This window comes from Channa argus, chromosome 4 (assembly GCF_033026475.1).
Source record: "Channa argus isolate prfri chromosome 4, Channa argus male v1.0, whole genome shotgun sequence".
NCBI classification, from domain to species: Eukaryota; Metazoa; Chordata; class Actinopteri; order Anabantiformes; family Channidae; genus Channa; species Channa argus.
This window is the reverse complement of record NC_090200.1, coordinates 30,260,703-30,282,898: the sequence shown is the minus strand read 5'-3', so window position 1 is coordinate 30,282,898 and position 22,196 is coordinate 30,260,703. Positions and strand designations below refer to the sequence as shown.

Below are 22,196 nucleotides of genomic sequence, written 5' to 3'. Positions count from 1 at the left end.
ATATTTGTCGTCAGTCCTTGTTTAGTCACAATACCTAGGCCTCTAGTGGGCCTCTAATTAACAAAAACAAGGACACGAGACATTCTTTCAACACATTTTAATAGAATATATATTTTTAAAAATACATTTTTTGTTTCCAATGTTTTTATCAAATGTGGAAATAAAATAATGTGCTGCAGTGGCCTTTTCACTGCTTCAATTATTTGAGCTGTGCTTTACTGTATGTTATTACTATAAAACCTCAAGGACCTTTAACACTGAAACGCTGAGATGCAGAGGTACAGCTGCACATTGTTGTGGTATTATAGAAACTTACAGCACATGCACAGTATACAAAGTGTGTAACACTGGAATAATTAGGTTTTCAACTGATATGCAATTGGAACAGTGTGGAAACATAGCTGTTGTAAGATTAGTCCCTGAATATTAAATACTAAGACTGAGGTCAGAGTTTATTAAGAAAATTAGTAAATTCTTCTATCTTAAATTTCTGGATATATTATCAGATTTTATTCTTCTGTCCAAATTCTGATTAATTAAATCCCGTTTCTAACTATAATCAGAAAATTTTATATTTTCGCATCAAGACTCTATTAAAGATTTGTTTGTCAAAAGGAAGTAGATTCTCATTACCCTTCCGTGTTGGTAAGATGATCAAAGTCAGTCTAAAGTAAATGGTAAATGGTAAATGGTCTGCACTTATATAGCGCTTTTCTACCTATTGGCACTCAAAGGAAGTTGGCACATTGGACATTGGCAACCTATAGATGTATCTATGTGCTGGACTCAACAAAACTACTTTTTGGAATATGTCGGTTTTCACATGTTCAATTTGTCAGAAGTCAGACTAACATTGTGGGCAGTGGTATGAAAGCTCAAGGAACAGCCGAATAGGGTGTCTACAGCTATACAATGTAGGACTAGGACTGTACATATAGGCACAGCGGTGCTCAGAACAAATTGCTAACATAATGATTTTAATAAATGTGTTCACCAACATTTTTAACATACAGTTTTTACATTTCTTGTAAGTCGCTTTGGATAAAAGCGTCTGCTAAATGACTAAATGTACATATTTAATTATAAACTACTAGGTCAAACAGAAATTTTACCTGATAATGGCACTGGAGAAGTCAGAGGATCAATGTATTGTGTGATTCAAAAGTTTTTAAAAATACTAAAAGCTGATCCAATAATTAAAAGCACATTCTTGACTTCAAGTTGACTTTAGTCCAAAACATACAATGTTGTAAATTCTTCAACATGTACAATGTCAATATAAGGTTACAAATACTTGAATACTTTAAAGTGAACGTCAGCTCTGTTTACATTTTGTTAAATTACTGCTGTAAACAGGATGTATACTGTGATGATCCTGTATTCAAATAAAATAAAACCATGTTGCCTTGTGTAAAGCACAACTCAAAAATCTAAAACACTAAACTTTGCTGTGTGGAGTGGAGGAGACTTGCATTTACCAAATAAAATAAAAAGAGCCATTGTGCTAAAATATTACTTAGTTTCACAAAATTATGTAACCACATTAAAAAATTATGAACAAACAACATGCATCTCGGAATCAGCAAAGTTTTCATTTCACAACTGCAAATCTTATGTTACAAAATTGTAATTAGATTATACAGATCTTGTAAAGATCATTACAACTTTGGTAGTTATAAGGTCTCCAGTTTTCTTCCTTAGTAAATGAATGTGTTTACTTTGAAAAATGGCAGATAGCATGTAAATGGCAGTTAAGATTTTGGTATCTTAATTCTACTATATTGTATAATTATGTAAAATCCCTGCATCCTTTGATTCTTAGTTTTGTTTTGGCCCAATTTAGATTTATATCTTTTAATAGGTGTAATGAACACAAACAAATTTGAATTCATATTCTTTCTAAACTTCATATAATCAGATCTCTACCGTCTCTCCTTCAGTGATCTGTTTTTGCCTTCTCAAAAGAGAAATAGTCCTCCACAAACTTCAATAAGAATGCTACTCCATTTACAGCAGATATGTCAGTGGTACATTGATGTGCCACAGCACTGTCATTTAAAAACTCAGTACATCAAACTGTTTGATTGAATGACAAAAGAACAATGGATTGATAAAAGGTGTCCCTTTACATTAAATATATATTTACAAGTGAACAGTCTTTTAGAAGCAATTTATAAACACAGAATATTGAATTCCATTTTATATAAATAGATTATATATCCTTCTGTAAAAAAACATGTAAAGATGATTTTCAGCTGTTGCCAGTTTTTTATCCTTTAAAATAGAAGACATTTTGTAGTTAATAAGCCAGCTGCAGCAGCAGCATTTCACTTATGACATAGAAATAAAGTCCGCCAGTCCAATTTGTTGTCTACTGTAGCTGTCTTAGCTATACACAATCCAGAGATCCCTGCCTGCTGCAATATGTCATTATGTATAACACAGTGAATCCTTAAATGCAAACCCACTACAAGTGGTTTTATAATATAATATGCCAAAAGACTCTAGCTCCACTGACATATCTCTAACGCAACACATGCTGTGTGGAATTATTTTTTTTTGTTTTTTAATATTATTTTATTGTAGGAAGAATCTCAAAGATCTGAAAGAATCTCAACCTGTTCCTTAAACTAATAGTGCACTATTGGGTCTTGATAATTTTACAAACGATGATGGCAATAATCCACTTGCTGTTATTGCAGTGAAAAAGGAAGTCATTTTGATCTAGCTACAAATATTCTATTTTATGCAAACAAACTGATATTTTTTCCAACTTTTGTGAGACAATTTTAAATGTGGACATGATGACCTGCCCTACAGTAGCTTATTCCTTTTGAAGTGCATGCAAATGAGTCAAAATCCTGGCTGTTGTAAGTGTTGTGGGTGTCTTCCCTAAATCTAGATCATAGTTCTGCTGTCAGTTGCACTGCATGTTTTAATGTCACCTTAACTATTCTGTAGTGTCATTGTCAAGTGCCTGTTTTTGTCATGTAACAAACCAGCACCCCATCCACATTTGAGAGCTATAGGTTTATGCATATATGTTTAGAAAGACATATTTTCATAGTTAGTGTATAACATCATGCAAGAATATTCTGCTTCTACACTTCTATTCAAACTTTCCTGAAAGTATTATTCACAAATTGCATTCTGACTATACTGCCATTGAATATCAAATGAATATTTTCTCTTACTGATTAACCCCTAAAAAAACAGTATTTCAGAGAGTTAAAATAATTAAAAAAAGAATATAAAAATACGAGAAACTAATATTTTATACAAACTTTGGCACTCAGTAGGCTATGAAAATGGAAATTATCTTACAGAGACTGTAAATAGCTTTCAAGACTTGTGTTTGTGACTGGGCCATGGAGAGACATGAAAGTATCTGCAATTGCAACTTCAAGATGTTTCATGTCAACACATTTCTCACTTTGATTCACACTTGTCTTTCCAGCATCTTTACAGTCTATTTCCTCAAAGTAGTTACATAAACTGGTACGTCTGTTCTCACTTACTTGAAATATTTGCCCAGTGTTCAGAAGAGTTGCTTACCTTTGTGAGATTATTAGTATGTGAGTACTATACACAATACATTATATTTGTGTGTTGACAATATTGACAATATGTTGTGCTAACTGCCTAACAGTGTGTGTTATGTTAGAAAGCTGTGCTGGCCATGCTTCCTGCAGCGAAGAGTCTCGGTATGCTGTCATGAGACATTTCCACATGTCTGTGTGCCATCTTCCCTTCCTCACCTGCTCCACACAATGAATGAAAGAAAACCAAACAATAGAAAAGTGGATTAAAGAATGACAAGTCAGTATACAGATACAGTACATTTGTCTTGGAGAAATTAACATTGACGTTAGTGCCTAGCAAAAATACTCTTTTTTAGGATTAATACATGTTATGACATTACACTCCCATTGATGCCAAGATGTGGATGAGGCAGCTTGAATAAATAATTCTTTGACTACTTCTCTTATTATCTCTTGTTTAAAACTCTGTCAGATTTCCAGACCTTTTTATTTTTATATGGTTCCATTACACTGGCTCCCAGACAGTTTGTTTCAGAACTGATTAAAAAATGTCTATTACCTTGAAGCTATACTATGGCAAATACCCAAAGTAGACTATACTACTAAACTTATGAAACCATACTATCACCACTACCAAGTGCAGTCATCAGAACTGCACATTTGAATGATTTCTATTAATTTTACTAAACTTTGTAAAGTGTCTCTGTAAAATGTTACACAAACTACTAAAAATCTGAATTGAGTCTGGTGTAACCCAGTCATCACTCTTTGGGTGAGAAAACCCAGATGGCAGGGAAAACTGATAAAAATCAAGTTAATTATGGAAGCAAAAAGAAAACTACAATATTTGTTTGTATGATTCTAACAGATGCAGACTGCCTCTTTCTGTATTTATTCCCTTTAAAACTCCCTATAACCATGCATTAAAAACAACCAGGTTTTACTGCATTTTCTGGGTAATGTTAAGAGGTCACACTAACAGTAATTGTTATTACCAAGCATTAGTAGCGCTTGTTTGGCTGCATCTCTGACTTCATCCTTGTCTGTCTGACAAAGGTACACCAACTGGTCAATGCTTTCTTTGGCCTGGAATGAAAACAGACACATTTTGGTCAAGAAGCAGTATTTTCTTTTCAATTGTACCACTTCTGTGCCACACTAGGTAGACACAGAAGCATAACTGGCCATTTTCTAAATTAACCATGTTGTTCACAATACAGATGCTAACACCAACACTGAATCTACTCGATTCATATTTAGTCACTTGTCAGCCTGTAACTTAGATGTCCAAAAACAAAAAACACTCCAACAGACATCACACACATGGACATTTAACCAGCCAACCTATGAGGACATACCAGTATGGAGTATGTGGGGCAACGCTTGTCAAAACTATGTCAACCACATGTTTTGGATTGAAGTGATAGGTCATCAATTTAGTGTTGGTTTTAGCATCTGCATTGTGATTGTAAACAATAAAATTAATTTATAAATCATCCTTTAAAACAGTATTTTGAGAGAGTTAGACAGTTATGAATTAGAGCATTAACTGTATGTGTTAGTACCTTGAGGCAGGCTAATGCCTTGCATCCGCAAACCCTGGTGTCCACACTTTTGTCTTCCAGCAGCTCCAGACAGCTGACCACAGCCTAGGGGGGAGAATGTACAAGTCTGTAATGTGAATGAACATGTCTTTTATACACAGAGTATAGGACAGCTGGCTTCGGTGGTACACATTTTACAAATTTTTGCAAATATTGACTCTGCTGTACTTTTTGCATTTCTGTTTATGATGTGTTTATCATAGTCTTGACAGCCCAATCCGTACATTTAGACTATTTCATTTATTTATTAGAGAATCAGTATTCTGATGATAAGAAATGCCACTACTTTTTGCTTTTTGAACTTGTTCATAACACACTCAGCAACGAGTTCTTCTTATTGCTGGTAGTGACCAGAATTGTCATCATGTTTTGCAGTGAGCATGTGTGGAACACATCCATGTCCTTATCTTCAGTTGTTGTCCATGTCCATCTCCAGCAGTCAACACAAGAACATAATATGACTGGGCCTTTACACTACATGCTGCTATATATTCTGATTACAAATTGGCCATTCTGTCAAAAATACTGCCTTGATGGTAAAATATTCAAACACTGTATAATACAGATTCAGAATATACTAAGCATAGAGAGAATGTGAAAGAAGACAATTTTGTAATAAAATATACAATTAAAACATACTAAAAATATAGTATACTCTTACTATACTCTTAGAGAATACCACCGTAAGTTTTTGGATGAGCATTACTGTCCTACTATTACTTCTGTACATATACACACAATTAGGACACACATTTCTGCACTGCTGTATCCTCTCACCTGCTCCCTCTGTTTGGACTGCGCAGCCAGACTTCTCAGTACAGAGCTGGCAGAGGCTGACACTTTTCCTCGTGGGTCTTTCAGTAATTTAGCCACAGCGTGAAGTCCTTCTCTCCTCAGGCTGCACTCTGCAGGATGCCGTAGAGTTTGGACAATCACATCCTGGTCAGATGTCTCCAGACGGTGTATTAACCACACTGGTAGAAGAATCATTGATTATTATCACTGATTTTTCACTGAACTTATAGCTGTATTAATTTTCTTTGTGTGTGTGTGTGTTTGTGTGTAATACCCTCTCCTGCCAGTTCAGTTATGTGTGTTTCGATGTCACTGATGTTGTTTGCCTCTAAATAACTCCAGAGCTGGAACAGTGTCACTGTCACTTGGTCTCGGTTGCTGCCTCGTCGTGGTAACCTCTGATTAAGCACTCGCTCAACCAGACACAAGAACACTGGAAAAACATACATTTTAACATGGCACATGAACTATAATGCCTTGCACACACAAACACACGCGCACAGACAGACACACACAGGCTCATAACTCTAATCTTATTACTTACATTAACATAATGCATTCCCTAGGCCCTTAACCCCTTAACTAAATTCTAACTCAATTCTAATCTAAAAGCAAATCTTAATCCATAAACAGGCCTTCAATCTTGTTAGTAAACTAAATTTTTTGGCCCTAACTAGTTAGCAAATACAAGCACATGCATACACACAAACACACACACAAGCCAGTTTTAAACATGAACTCTAGATAATGTCAGGAGGATCAGGTCCTGGCATTGTCAGGAGTTTCCCTTTCAGATATGTACCTTTAGGAGATAGTCGATGTGAGTGCGTTCTCACTTTGTGTAATTGGGAAAGAGGTGGTCCTTGGGCACTTTGAGGAGACGGCAGAACATAAAGATAAAATAAAGCTGCAGAGGTGACAGTGTTTTGCTTTGGAATCTGGTATACCACAGAATCTTGTGCTGTTTCTTGTATTTGTTTGGTGATTGCCAGGTCTGCCCTTAGTAGCAGAAGTTCAGAAATTTCGTTGTCCTTCCAGTTCAACATTATTGTTGGATTGAATTAATTAATTCTTCACCTTCGGGTGTTTGTAGTTTCCTGGTTTCGAGGCAGTCGCAGGAAATGGATGCCATCAACACACCCACTCAATCATGGTGAATACCAGAGTATTACCGCCTCTATTCACAAATGAGCTTGGTTGGAGATAATAGAGACTTTGCACTAGGGAGCTGGCTGGGTAAAATCCAAGTAATGCATTCTGCAGTTTCACATACACCCACCCCAGATAAAGTCAGGAAAATGTCTGAAAGCCAGTGCATGTCTGAAAGGGGTTACACAGACACACACAGACACACGCACACAGACACACACAGACACACACACACAGATGTTGTGGTACCTATGCCGGCCAAGCTGCTGACTCTCTCAGGCAATATGCTTGAGTAGACGGTATACACTGTGACCAGAAAACTCTCAGCAGAGACGCTGTATACACTGCCCTGCCCCACACATTGTTGCCATAGTGACACAGCACCATGGCACAGGTCCAGCTGTGGCATCACTGTGGTGCAGACAAGGTAGGACAGAGAAAAAAGAGAAGGACAAAATAATTACTCTTCATTCTTTCCCTGCTGATCATTAAGTCATTTCTTCTGACCACTGGGTATTGTGATTTACAGATAATTTGAACCTTTTGTTAACTGTACATTTTCCAAAGACATATCATGTCAAAACTGAGAAATTGGATAGTTTAAAAAAACTCCTCATTTTAATTTTCATGCCAGAAACATTTTTAAAAAAGGGAATGCTTACCTATCCTAATAGTATCTAATTCTATCTTTTCACTTTGGGTATTCCAAAAGATCTGCTTGTCTTTTACTAATTGTATTCAGGAATCCAGATAGGGATGCACAGTAAAATGTTCTGCTAAAGTAACAAATTTAGAACACCATGCTGGTTTTGTGGGAGTATGTATAAAAGCTGTCTAGATTTATTATTTCCATTCTACTAGATGTGTACAAGGCTCTGTAGTTTAATGTATTTTCATCAGTCTAAGGACTGCAGTGCTGTAAGGGTTTGATATAGGTGCTACTACTGTATATACCACTGAAGTTAATGACAAGGTACTTTACATATGTCACTAAGCTCTTGATGTCACTAAGAGTATTGATGTTTGCCATTATTCAATAGTAACATACACTGTGTACTTTGGGTTGTTAATCACTGTGCTCTTTTAATTAAGTGGTCTGTTGTACATATTGGGGCTTCATTAATCATACTCTGTATTTTAATTCAATTCAATTCAATTCAACTTTATTTATATACCACCAATTTACAACAAAGTCATCTCAAGGCACTTTACAGAATAAAGTCCAGACTACACAAGTATGTAGAAGCAACCCAACAAATCCCCCTTGAGCAAGCCCTAGGCAACAGTGGAGAGGAAAAACTCCCTTTAACGGGAGAAACCTCCAGCAGAACCAGGCTCAGGGTGGGCGGCCATCTGCTTTGACCGGATGGGGTGAGTGGAAAGTGGAGAGAGAAAAGAACAGAGCAACGAAAAGCAAAACAAAACAACAACAAAAAGCAACAACAAAACAACAAGAAAAGCAACAACAACGCATTGTACAGGTTGATAGGACGCAATATTAATGGCATACAGTGGTGACAAATAAATGTATAGAGAAAAGCCAGTTCAGGTTGAGTGAGCAGTTTTAACTATAAGCTTTATCAAAAAAGGAAGGTTTTAAGCCTAGTCTTAAAAGTAGAGAGGGTGTCTGCTCCCTGAATTTGGATTGGAAGCTGGTTCCACAGGAGAGGAGCTTGATAGCTAAAGGCTCTGCCTCCCATTCTACTTTTGCAAACTCTGGGAACCACAAGTAGGCCTGTATTCTGGGATCGAAGTGGTATAAGGATTTTAAGGTTTCGGGGGATGGATTAAAGGGCAAAATGAAATATGTGGCACAAATTATAACATCACCATGAGGATCTTAATAATATTATTATATATAATATTAAATATAATAATATTAAAAGTTAATGTTGGAGAAGATCCCACTTTATCAACAGCTCTATTCTTTTTTTCCCTCTCCATTTCAGTCATGCTTTGATCTGCACCAAACCAAACTAGGACTGAATGGGATTATATAACCTGACCATCAACTCTGAGTTTGAGGGTTTGGGGATGTCTTGAGTAAGTGCCATCTTCAAACCTCGAGAGCCAGAGCCCTGCCTGTTTTCCAACTATCCCTGCACAACCCTTATTGTCTGGCTCACGACTGACTGAAAAAATCTGATCCAGGTTATCAGCAGTGGGTAGTGCATGGATAGTTGGAAAACAAGCAAAGGCTTTGGCTCTTGAGGACGACACTTGGCCACCACCCCTGCATAGGCTATAACATCCATCCATTATCTGTAACCATTATACTGATAGGGTTGTGGGCGGGCAAGAGGCAGGGTACACCCTGGACAGGTCTCCAGACTTTCTCAGGGCCAACACGGAGAGACACAACCATTCACACTTACACCTACAGACAATTTAGAGTCTCTAGATTTGTGAGGAAACCCATGCAAGCACAGGAAGAACATACAAACTCCACACAGAAAGCCCCAACCCACTGGATCAGGTGTGGCCATTTAATCAGAAGCTGGAGTGGAGAAGAACAAAGTGAATTGGTGTCTTCCAACTTCTGATTGTCTGATCACACCTGAATGGGTTGTGTAGGGTTAGTTGGAAAACATACAGACCAGGCAATTGTGAGGACCAGGGCTGAGAACCACTGGTTAATATACATGGCTGGCATTAATGTTTATTGCATTGTAAATATATTATAGGTATTATATGAAACTAAATTAAACCTGTGTAAAGGATAATCTACATCAGGTTCACTTCTTGACCATCTGAGTCGTCAATTCCTCCAGTCTCCATAATGTTTGTGCAAATGGGTCAGTTTCTGTACAGCTATGAATATTCTCATGTCAAGTTTGTTTGCATAAATCTCAGCTTTTCGGTGTGAACAGACATCTTTTAAGCCCCGTTAGTTAAAAATAGAACACCTGACCACTATTTTTTCCTGTTTTGTCTCTCTTGATTGTATATCTCTGTGTATAGATACTAAAACTTACCTTCAGTTGGCTGTCTGAGCCGTCTTGGGTTGTCCTTGGTGATGTGTCGGATTATCTCAAGAACTCTGCTCTCTCTCAGCAGTCTGTCTAAGGCATACATCTCTCCACACCGCAGAGGACCAAACATGCCCAGGCACTACAGACAGAATGCCAAGTACTGTATCACGTTACACAAACCAGTCATATGTACAACATTTTTAAAACTACAGTAAATCACTGGTCTCTGTGGTCCACCTCTACTAACATGAATATGATCTGTTTTATTTTTCAAGCAACTTATTTATCAAAGACCTGACCAATTAAGTATTTGTTTTTTCCCTGAAAGTCCCTGAAAATACTTTTAATTCTACAACTTTTTAGTTGTTTAAGTTTCTATAATAACAATAAAGCTCATAATAAAGCAATAAAGCTCCTCCCTGAGGGATGCCAAATGTCAGCCACATTCGGTCATCTGTGGGGTGCCACAGGGGTCGGTTCATGGGCCAACCCTTTTCAACATCTATATGCTCCCACTGGGCCATGTCATTGGCAAGCATGGAGTCTCCCTCCACTGCTATGCTGATGATACTCAGCGGTGTGTTTGAGCCCAACCTCCCCGAGGTTCACTTCCATCAACTCTCACCTGCTGCCTGGAGGATATTGAGGTGTGGATGTCAGAGAAATTTTAATTGGTGCCCCCCACCAGCTTCATTCCTCCCCCATTAACTGTATTTCCTTTTCTGGCCACACCATTATCCTCTCCTACTCTGTAAATAATCTGTCACCTGCCATTCGAAACACATGTCCAACACCTCTGTAAAATTCGGCATTCACCTCTGCATTTTTTCATTTCAGAAACGTAGCCAAACTACGCCCCTCCCTCTCCCTCTGTGATGCCTAAAGGCTGGTCCATGGCTTTGTCTCCTCCAGGCTGGACTACTGCAATGCACTCCTCATTGAGAGCTCTGGCAGGTGCCTTCAAAAGCTCCAATACATTCAAAACAGTGCTGCCAGGATCCTTATGATGGTGCGGAAATATTAGCACATCACTCTTGTTCTCCAGACACTTCACTGGCTCCCCATCCACCTTCACATTGAATTCAAACTCTGTCTACATACCTTTTCTGTTCAGAAAAGCATTTTAAATTGATCATTAAATTTTTTTAATGTTATTTCATTCTTTATATGTTTCTATGCTTTACATGTTTTTTATGTTTTATTGTTGCTTTAATATGCTTGTGTAGCACTTTCAGATTTGTCAACAAATGTAAAGTGCTTTATAAATAAAAACATTTATTATTATTATTATTATTATTATTATTATTATTATTATTATTATTATTATTATTATTAAGCTTTTATTGCTTCATGATGTATTTGAAACACTAGTTTTCAGTGAATCCTGCAGGAAAACTATCTGTACATATTTATCACAAATACTAACATGCTGCACAACTAAGACTGCTTAAGTTACAACACTGTTAGAAAATACTTTTCCCAAAAACCTATCAATGTTAAACATGATTAACATATTGCTAAACATGTTAAACATATTTCTAATACAATCAAACTTGCTGTAGACTGCTTAAAATGAATAAGTACTTCAAAACTCCTAATAATTATAAACATAACTGTAACAAGTACTAATTCAATTACTGTAACTCCATCAACCTGCTATTGCAGCTTTAAATTATGTTTTCACTCCCTGTTTATCTATTTTGTCTCACACCCGTTTATCTCTGGTTTTAAGTTGCATGTCACAGTGGTCACAGAGCCTCCCCCAAAATTCATCTTTTAACTTCATAAAAGCATATACATACTCTAGTAGCTAGGCAACTTAAAATGGGTGTGAGAAGTGACTTCAGGGTGTTATGGATGTCTTACCAACAGCTGTGCACTGCAGTTCTTCAGGTGGACCACTAGGGCACAATCTAGAGCGGTGCAGCCTGTGGTGAGGGGTGAGCTGGGATTTAAGGGGCTGTCCCAACCTCGGTTCTCTGAAGACCTACACACATACAAGAGGAATCTTCAGTTGCATCCATTGTGTGATCGTAGGTGTCTATTTATAATTCTGGTCTCAGGGGACAATTGGTGTGAGTTTCTGTTAACACAAGTCACCAAACAGGCAACATAAGATATAGAAGACCAGGAGTGGTAGAACTTATTTGATAAAAAAGTACAAAAAGTGAATATTATTGCACTAAGAATAAATGTTTGCTGTATTTCAACTGTACCTGTGCAATCTGTAGCTCTGTTCTAAATGCAGAAGTTCCAGGGTTTTGCTCAAGGGCAAGTAGTGTTGATGAGAAAGAACTGATTTTTCTACTCATCCCAGGCAGATACAGTCCAGGAACTCAATTTGTGATCTTCTGTACACAAGCTCATTTTATAACCTTTTAAGCCAAAAATAACTATGCACATGCATAGAATGCCAAACTCTTATTAGGCTTTGCCTAATATATATATTAGGCTTTGCCCAATAAAACATGTACAAATCTATTTGACTTGCTGACATTGTAATCTTATGTCCAATGTATCTTGGATGCTCAGTAAATCAGCCTTACCTGTAACAAACCTCTTATTTTCTTTTTCAACCTATTTTGTGTAAATACTAATACTAAAAATGAATTATTCACCTTCATTTAATAATTACTGGATATGATACATTGTGAAGGACCAGCAAAATACTTGATGTACTACTTTATGTAAAGAACATATACTGTGTGTTATTATGTAGCTATGGACATCTGTGTTGCTGGGTTGCTCGGTTTATTGTTGCCATCTGTCCCCCCATTTTTCATTCAGATGTATAAACTTCACCTCTGGTGTTCTTCCACAGGATAAGAGGGACAACGTCTCAGTGATTTTAATAGATTTTCATACTCAAGCATCACAAAACAACCTCAATCAGTTATATATTCAGAAGCATATCATGCATAAAGGTGGTGAAGAATGTGACTTTAACTAATCCACTTATATCCAAAATGTACTGTCCAACCAAAGTCTTCAACAACAGTTTTAACTTTACCAGAGATATACCAGAGAGATTCTGATTGGTCCGTGCAATGTTTACAAGCTCATATTTTTGTTGCAGCGTTATTATTACTTTTTGTAGTAGTACTTTTAGTGTGTAAGTGTATGTGTAATATGGACTTGGACCACCTCTGTCTGCATTTGACAGAGACACATACATAAAATTAAATCCCTCAAGTTATGATTAAGCACTTTAAGTTTGTACTTGGGCACAATAAGTAGGTTACTGTGTATTATATAGGATATTACTTTAGTTACAACATACAGTAACTAAAGTAGGTCTTTAATGTGGTTTAGTGTGAGTTTAGTCTCAAACTATCCCACATCATTTCAGACCGTTTCACTTTATTGCGCACACAAACTTAAAATCAAGTGAGAAAATCACTGAGAAAACATGTCATACATGTGACAAAATCAAAGAGAAGACACGTAGACTAACAATTCTTCTAAATCAGCAGTAGTAGTAGTAGTAAGTACTTGCACTGTCAGATTGTTCCCAATATGGAGAAGGATTTAAGTAACCATATCTCTAAGAGTGGATTCTGATGACCTGTACTTGATCTGTCTAAACCACAAAAAGATAAAATGTGTTTATTGCAACAGCATAAATCACTAACTTTAGACTGTAAACACATACATGTGGAATATCCTGATCAAAAATGAAATATTTACAGATTATATTGACACAGAACTTGTTTCTTCTTTATAATGAAAAAAAACATACTTGAAGTTAATCCACCACCTTGTCTACATTAGGTTATTGGGATATACATCTACGCTAATGCTACCAAAGTTACGCCACTGGACAATGGGAACCACAGTTTCATTGAATGAATTACTGCAGACAGTTATTATACTGTGAGTCCCATGGAAATGTTGAATGGTCATCAATGGCATCTACAAGCAATTGAGCATTGAGTCTGAATATAAAAATTCCTCATGCTAAATCTATATTAGTTTAGTATATCAGTTTTTATTAGTGCTGTTGTGTACAAGGTATGTGTATATAAGTGGTGGCCAAGTTATGTGTAATAGCTGTTTGTGTGAATTTATGCTGTTTCTTACTGGCCTTTCCAACAAATATGTGATGAATTTAGTTTGGGACATTGTATTTTAAGAAAAATGACGAATTAGGTTAGAAATGTAGAAAGTTATAAATATAGATGTGCATTAGGTTTGCCCAAAATGCTTGATAGCTGCAAATTGCAGTTTTGCCGACAGCCCAGTTTGATTGAACTGTTTACACAGCTCCTCTAGATGGCAGCAACATACTACAATAACTACTAGTCTTCAGCAACAGGAGTTGGATGTTTCAGCAGGTTACTTCATTTTCTTTTCTGATTGTTAAAGTGACTTGATGTGAAGTGTGATCAATGTGTCCTTTAAAAGGCTGATTGTGTCTGAGTGTTTTCATTAACTCGCCTGCCATTTCTACTCCTGTTTTCAGCTTTTTCCTCCTCTGCCTCTTCCCAGTCGGACGTGTTGAGGAAATCGAAGCTGCCAAGTGCTGTTTCCACTGTGAGGCTAACCACACTGGCTGAATGGCTGTGTCTGCCACCCTACACAAACACAAACACACACACACTAATAGTCAAACCACAGGTACACATTTATATTTGTGAGCATGAACAGAACAGACACTGATCAGTCTCACACTGAAAAAAAATGTCATTCTACACAACATGAAACACTGATAACACAGTCACACAGCAGCACAAATAATAACTTAATAATACGAAGCAGTAGATGTGGATTTGTAACACAAAATGTGGCCATTACAGTATAAAGATAAACAAGGGTATTTAAATACATTTACACACACAAATACTGTACATATATATTTATTCACTATAAACAAAGATTTTAGGAACACATTTTAAAGACAAAGACTGGGAATTTTATCCTGGTCCATATGTAACAAATTCCCTCTCACCTTCAGTGTAACCTGCAACAGTGTCAGCTCTTGTTCTAGTAGCTGTAACTCAGGAAACTGTCCTCTGTAATCATCCAAGGAGGAAAGTACTGCTCCCATGGCATCCTCCAGCCTGAAATCCACTGGACCATCACCCTCCCTGGACAGATAATTTGCACCTGCAGCTGGCATCTCCTCCTCCACTGGTACCTTCAAAGCTAGATATGTCATATCTGCATTTTCTGGGAGATTGTTGCACTGCAGCTCTTTATGTGTGTTTGTTTGTGACAAAGTGTCAATTCCATCAGTCGGGGAAGAGGAGGGTGTGAGGCAACAGCTAGGTGTACCCTGTTGCTTTGTGATTGGGTGTGGATCTGTAATATCATCAGCTGTTGTATTTTCTTCTGGTACACTGAGTATGCTTGGTGACACATCAGTGTCTGTGTCAGCAGAGCTGGGAGGCTCAGACGTTCTGCTGGGCATCTCCATTTCAATGTCATTGACAGAGATCCCAGAGGCTAAAGACATCACCTCCACAAAGTCAGCGGCTGACCTTTCTGACAACACAATGCCATCAGTGCTGCTTTCACTGATGTGACTCAGAGAACGCAAGTAGCTGCGTGAGGTGTGGCTGTTGGTAACCACCCCATCATCTCCTACATTAGGAGATGGTTTCCCTGCATCCTCCTCCTCACTGTCAGGTTTTGCTGTCACAGTGATTGTCCCTTTCTCCTCTTCCCTGTAAGTCAGTTCTGATATCAGTTATTCTTACTAATGGCAGAGCACACAGAACACAACACATCCCTGTGCTTCTGGGCAAATTGAGGATGTCAATCAATTTAAAACATGTAAATGTTATGTAGAGTGTCAGTAGTTATTAATCAAAAAACACATGTTTTATCCGCTCTGAATTTGCTATAAATATTTTTATATTTTAATTATTTCATTGGCATTGATATTGATTTCTACAACAGCAAAGTCAAATATAATATGTCCTTTATAGTTTAGTCTACACATTTAGCATAACATACAGATAGCTATTTTCTTAGCATATCCATAGCAATTAAACAAATTCACTATGGTTAACACAAATACTGCAGAGCTGACATGATCATTTTGTGTTTATGCTTGTTTAGGTGTTAATGAACTACTTTAGGGCTTGTTCAAGGGGGATTTGTTGGGTTTTCTCTATGTATCTTTATAGACTTTATTATGTAAAGTACCTTGAGATTACTTTGTTGTGAATTGGTACTATATAAATAAAGGTAAATTGAATACTTTAAATGGCTTTTTAGTGGCAGAGTTTTATTTGCATTTAACCATACAGTAAAATAATTGTCTAGCAAAGACTGGACAGTTCACACACAAAGACTTTTTCCACCAACTATCACAGATTTCTAGTCTCTGACCAAATCACTTTCATAATCGGCTGAAACAGATGTCAAGTGTGTGCCGGCCTTAAGTTTATCATCTGGGATTATGCAGTATGTGTGTTTATGTATGTGTGTGTGGGATCTGCCCACCCTCCATTAGACAGAAGGAGACAGCGGACAATCTGCATCAGAAACAGCACACCTACAACCTCACACCTGCTAATCTCAGTTAGTGCACTCTAAGTGAAAATGAAATGCTGAGAGTGGGTCAGCATCAGACATCAGAAAAAAATTGCGTTAACATGTTATTGTTGTTTGAAGGCCCCATAACATACAGACATTGTACAAATATGATTCAGAAAATTGTTCTTATGTAAACAAAAAAACACACCAACCCAAACAATACCTGTTGTTCTCTGCTTGGTGTTCGGGGATGCTGGGAACCTCACTGACAGTGCTGACTCTGTGGATGGAGTTTGGATTTGAAAAGGAAGACTCCCTGAGGCAAAATGAGATGTCAGGCTGGGGAGAGGAACTTCCTGTTAAAGCTGGCTGAATCTCTGGTGTCACCACAATGGCCTTGGGAGCAAAAAGCACATGGACACACTGAGTCAAAGAGACAATCAAATAATGGGTCAAACACATAGTTTATTTGATACAAGCTACAACAGAATTAAAAACGTAAAATAGTCAGTTACTGTAAAAGTTTTATTTAGGATTGTCCCATACAACAACTAAAATCCCCACTGGTCAAAGCATTTTATTTACACTCTACCTGCCAGAAAAACTGTATGAACACACTGAGCTTTTGTTTTAGATTATCTTAAGTGGGACTCAGTGTGGAGATGATGATGAACAGTGTCTGCTGTGCATCACCTTGTTATGTGTACAGTTGTGTAGTCCTCCTACAGACAGCTGAGGACTAGACGAGTCATCTGAAGACTCTGATGAATTAGACCATGCTGTTCCATTCTCCAGCTCTTCATGACGACGGAGCATGTTCTAAAAAGAAGCACCACTGTTTAAAGGGCTGGACTGATGACAAAGAAGTTCAATATGGACAAATACATAGACAATGGACAAGGAAAGGGTGAACACATTCTGATATCTAATCATATATCTATCGTGAGTAGTGTTTTGAGTGTTCTCCCTGCTTATAGTTGTTATGCTAAGCTAATCCCATCCAGCATCTTGTGTATGTAATGCATATGGTTTTTTGATTGCCTGACCGTCATGACATTTGTTTTCAGATCACAACAGCTGTACAAACAGAAACCAACAATCGGAGGAGTCAGGCTGTTCTAGTGTCCTAATGCTCTACACCCTCATTACTGTCATAAGTCACTATACTGAGGAAAACTCAGTTTCTAAATCTAGGGGGGTTTCTTGTCCTTTATGACTTACTGCAGTGGGCTGTCTCTTTGGTAAATTATCACTACAGGAGCAGCTCTGGCTAAGTGAGTCTTTGAAGATGTCCAGCAGCAGCCAACGCTGCCTCCTAGTCAAACTCCGAGGAAGAGACTGCAAGTCAGAGTGGCACCAGGTGGAACAAAGGGCAATGGAGCAGTTAGTGACCACGGTTTCTGGCTACCCCAAAATACCCTCATAAATTCTTAAACATGTGGTCATGAGACAACAGTGCCCAGTTCTAGAAATTGTTTTCTTCTCCATGTGTATACATGTCAGTTTGATTTTATCAGAAATCCACAAAACTCTGTTAAAAGGCCAAATATATTAAATGTATTGCTTAAATTCAAAAGAGGTTAATCTCATCATCATGTCTCATATTTAAGTGTAACTGTAATAGTTATAAGGGGTATTGAATACCAATAATGGTTTGAAACACATTAAATAAATATTGAACAAGGTTTAAACTAGAATGTGGGAGAACTCACATAGAAAGCTTGTTCACGTAAAGACGGGGTGTCTGGTGGACTTGTTGACTGGTTGAAGATTGTTGAAAATCTCTTATTGACGGTTGGAGCTTTGTTGACAGTACTCGCCACTGAACCTTGTTCCTCTTTATCAAATGGACTAACAGGGCAAGAGGTGGTGAGGCCAGGATGGAGCAGAGGCAAAAGAATGTAACACCAAAATATATAAGTAGTACACTTGTGATGGAGCTTAATGTAATATAATTTTCAATACACTGATGAGACGGTTGGAAAAACTTACTTCCAAGTGACTTCAAGACTCAGCTTTATAGTCCCAAGATCATTAATATCCACAGCAACATTCTGAGGTAGTGCAGCAAACAGGTCCTTGGTCTCACAGGAAACACTTCCTACAATAATGTGATTGGCTAAACTCTTAAGCTCTGTCACCTAGAAGACCACAGAAATACAGTTAAATGTTGTTTGTAGATGCATTGTAATATTATTGTCATCACTTGGAAAAACTACATTATAGTATATTAATTCAATCACTGCATTTTAACAAGTTAACAAAAACAGCACCAACTAATCTGTTCAGGACATAGAAAACATGAGCATATTCACTAGTTTAGGAGACAACCAAAAATTGATGAACAAATTACAAGTATTATTCCACATCAGCATGCTTTCATTGACCAATCAGAACCTAGCATAGATAATAACAAATCCAAGGTAAATAAAGACTGGGAAAAGAAACTGACCTTCAAAGAAAGAAAGTCATTGATGAGCGGCAGAAACACCATCTCTTCACTGTCCCACACTTGTTTAGCATTAATTTCTATTCTACCTCGGAGCTTCCACCGCTGTCGCCCATATTTCATAAAGATCTGAATACAAAAATACACACACACATGCACAAATTTAAAATCTATTTACTGTAAATACGGATAATTTAAAATGGAAATGAACACTGTGTTAAACAGGTTTACAGCGTCTGGTCTTACCCTCCACAACTCAGAGATCAAGTTTCTGCATTATGCACATAATTCATCCCAATTAAGAAAAGGTAGACTTCAACTGGGCTCAAATGTGCCTAAACATTATTATTAGACCTGAGTCCCAACAATCCAATCCGACATTTAAATTATCAAACTGAAGAAAATAAATATTATTTTAAAATACAAAAACAGTAACTTTTTAGAAAATAAATACATTTGACTGTAGCTTTTATTGCATCAGTCATTAAACCAAGAGAAAAACACCCGGGTCATTTTACGCAATTAAAAGACAAATTCATTTTCACAGTCCAATTTTATTTTCGCCTAAATTTATTAAATCATGGAATGCTTGAATACTACTTTTACTTTTGTGAAGTGTGTGAATATTCATAATCTAAAAACTATCAATTAAACTTTGAGAGAGAAATTGATTGACTAACCTCATACTGGTCACCAGCGCACAATCTAGCAAATCCAGCGAGACCTGAAAGACAATTAAAAGCACAAACGTTTCTCACAGAATCCAATATAATATAATATAAAAGAAACTGATAAACTGGGATATTTCATTAGATAATGAAATTGTCATTGGATAATGAGATGAACTGAACCCTGCCTGACCATTTAACGGAGCACTGACACCAGTCAAACAATGTGCTCGAATATGGTACATATTTCTTAGTGTAAGTAAGCAATCAGTAAGGTGTTGGGTCATAATGTGCAACCACACAGGCTTCAGTGCTCCTGGGATGGTTTACATCTTGTGGGATTGATACAAATCTCTTTTTTGATGATTGTAGTGCACTGCAATGTCTTAACAAGTTGGTCAAAATTTTCCATAGATTAATTGGACTGTTGTAACGAGTAAATTAATGTTAATGCTCATATCTTTCAGTGACCCATCATGTCCTATGGATGGGGGCACGGCCATTCTATAACACATACCAGGACAAGTGGACCTAAACCACTTTGGCAGAATGTCTACCAATAGTCTAACAGAGTCACTAGATCCCCTTACTATAGGGTTCAAGTATTTATGCATGTTCCCTTGGTATATGCCACACATGCCCTTGGCCACTTGTCCAGCAAGCAAGAAAATAAACTAGGAGAAAAAAAAGGGAAGACAAACAGATGAACAGAAAAGTTGAAAAAACAGAAATTGACACTTACCTTTCATCCTAATGTGGAATTCCCCAAGCTGGTTCTCCAACTCGCTCTCCAACACACACATGTTCTACATTGAAGAATGAGGGATGTCCACTTACTAATTTCTACCACGCAGGTGTTAACTAAAGTGCTGACAATGTATATTCAGTATGATAGACATTTGTGCTATGATACACTCACTGCTAATTTATCAGGTACACTTATTCAACTGCTCATTAACACAAATATCTACCACCAGACAATCTGCTTGAAGTCCACACAGAAATAAAGTTATTTTTGTAACTTTGAATGTGGCATTGTGGTGCCATGGGAACTGGTCTGACCATTTCAGAAACTGCTTATCTACTGCGATTTTCAGCTGCAACATTCGGATGTAAATATGGAAGCACTGATCCATTCTGTGTTGTTATCAACAGTTCAGGCTGGTGGTGATGGTTTATTGATGTGGAATATATTTTTTGGCACACTTTGGCCCCATAGAATGAACTGAGTGTTATAATAAATGTAATAATAAAAAAAGGAAAACAAGGATCCAACCCATCACTCGCATGATGTACCTAATAAAGTGCCCAGTTAGGGTATATCCTATTACTTAAACTTTCTTATGCAACAGCCCTTTTCTCCCATCTTTTCACTCTATCCTTTCAAACAGCTCGTCACTCTCTTACCTCTGTGTACTCTTTATATCCTTTATTGGCCTCTGCTAAACTCTCCCTGGCCTCCTTACTGCCGGGAGAGGCAATGTATGCCTTCACCATCTTGTTTGCCCCATCCCTGAGTCTCCTCTGTAGACAGTAGGCTTCATACAGCTCCTCGATCTGAAAAAAGATAGCAAAAGACAAATTTTTCAGTCTCTGACTTGCAATAAAGAAGACAGCCTTCTACCAAGAAAGTGTGTATTGGACAAATTCTGGTCAGGAAGAGACTAAATAAGTGCCTCATAAAGTAGTGAAAGAACTGTTACTGTTGCCCTGCTTATTGTGCAGATAACTGTACTCTGCTTGACATTCAACTTTTAAAATTGCATATTTAAATCTATGTAGGAAGAATGTTATTATAACCATTTCCTTGTTACTTGTTCTTACCTTTGTAATATTATCTACTTCCATTTCTCAACTTTTCATTCACTTTTGTCACTTTATAAGATGCCTATTTATCCACAACCAACACAAACAGATCAACATACAGTAAAGTAACTGCTGTATGTTAAGTGATATTACCATATTTAACAACTACTGTATATGTCTGATATTTCCAACCTGTTTCGAACATACTTAATTTGACATTCACAAATGTGACAAGACAATGACAAAGATCCGGGTGGTCTAACCTTGCTGAGGTGAAACTCTAGTCGTCTTATGTACCTCTCAGTCACCTTCACTTGCTGTCAGAGGGAAGAACAGAGTTTCATGTTTTTACACTGAGATGAGATGAAATAAAGGTTCCTTACTTTTCATATTTTTAATGTCAAACTGGTATCCACGCCCTCGACCCACAAAGCTAGCAATGACCTGGATATCATTATATACCAAAACTGCACCACTAATAAACTTCGCTGCACTTAACAGATACCTAATCATCCAGCTCACTATCTCTCAATCCTAATTTTTGTTGGAGAAAATTTATTTCTCCAACCTCAGAGCTTTTAATCCTACTTCATTTTCCTATTTCATCTCCAGTTGCATTCTGTAGTAACAATTCCCAGTAGCTCACCTTGTCCAGTTCATACAGGAAACCCTAAAAGGACAAAAAACATCAAGTCATTCTTCACATTCTTAATTAAAGCTACAATATG

The 22,196-nt window shown here is 37.3% G+C and overlaps 1 protein-coding gene across 7 annotated transcripts in view; it reads right to left on the bottom strand.

Moving 5' to 3' along the window:
- Positions 1-82: 82 nt before the first annotated feature.
- Positions 83-22,196, bottom strand: part of ripor1 (RHO family interacting cell polarization regulator 1) — a 58,678-nt gene continuing 36,564 nt past the window's right edge. For 6 of the 7 annotated variants that reach the window (XM_067500550.1, XM_067500552.1, XM_067500551.1 and 3 more), the window contains exons 5-24: positions 22,115-22,138; positions 21,732-21,785; positions 21,070-21,219; positions 20,405-20,468; positions 19,675-19,718; positions 18,998-19,123; positions 18,538-18,686; positions 18,258-18,396; positions 17,239-17,364; positions 16,769-16,941; positions 15,011-15,728; positions 14,500-14,636; positions 11,929-12,049; positions 10,066-10,201; positions 7,340-7,501; positions 6,216-6,374; positions 5,924-6,120; positions 5,108-5,191; positions 4,538-4,628; positions 83-3,758 (exon numbers count right to left, since the gene is read on the bottom strand). In XM_067500550.1, coding sequence (XP_067356651.1) covers positions 3,661-3,758; positions 4,538-4,628; positions 5,108-5,191; positions 5,924-6,120; positions 6,216-6,374; positions 7,340-7,501; positions 10,066-10,201; positions 11,929-12,049; positions 14,500-14,636; positions 15,011-15,728; positions 16,769-16,941; positions 17,239-17,364; positions 18,258-18,396; positions 18,538-18,686; positions 18,998-19,123; positions 19,675-19,718; positions 20,405-20,468; positions 21,070-21,219; positions 21,732-21,785; positions 22,115-22,138 — 2,952 coding nt within the window. In that variant the 3' untranslated portion in view covers positions 83-3,660. The remainder of the gene's footprint in view (positions 3,759-4,537; positions 4,629-5,107; positions 5,192-5,923; positions 6,121-6,215; positions 6,375-7,339; positions 7,502-10,065; positions 10,202-11,928; positions 12,050-14,499; positions 14,637-15,010; positions 15,729-16,768; positions 16,942-17,238; positions 17,365-18,257; positions 18,397-18,537; positions 18,687-18,997; positions 19,124-19,674; positions 19,719-20,404; positions 20,469-21,069; positions 21,220-21,731; positions 21,786-22,114; positions 22,139-22,196) is intronic. The other variant, XM_067500554.1, reaches the window with a different exon arrangement.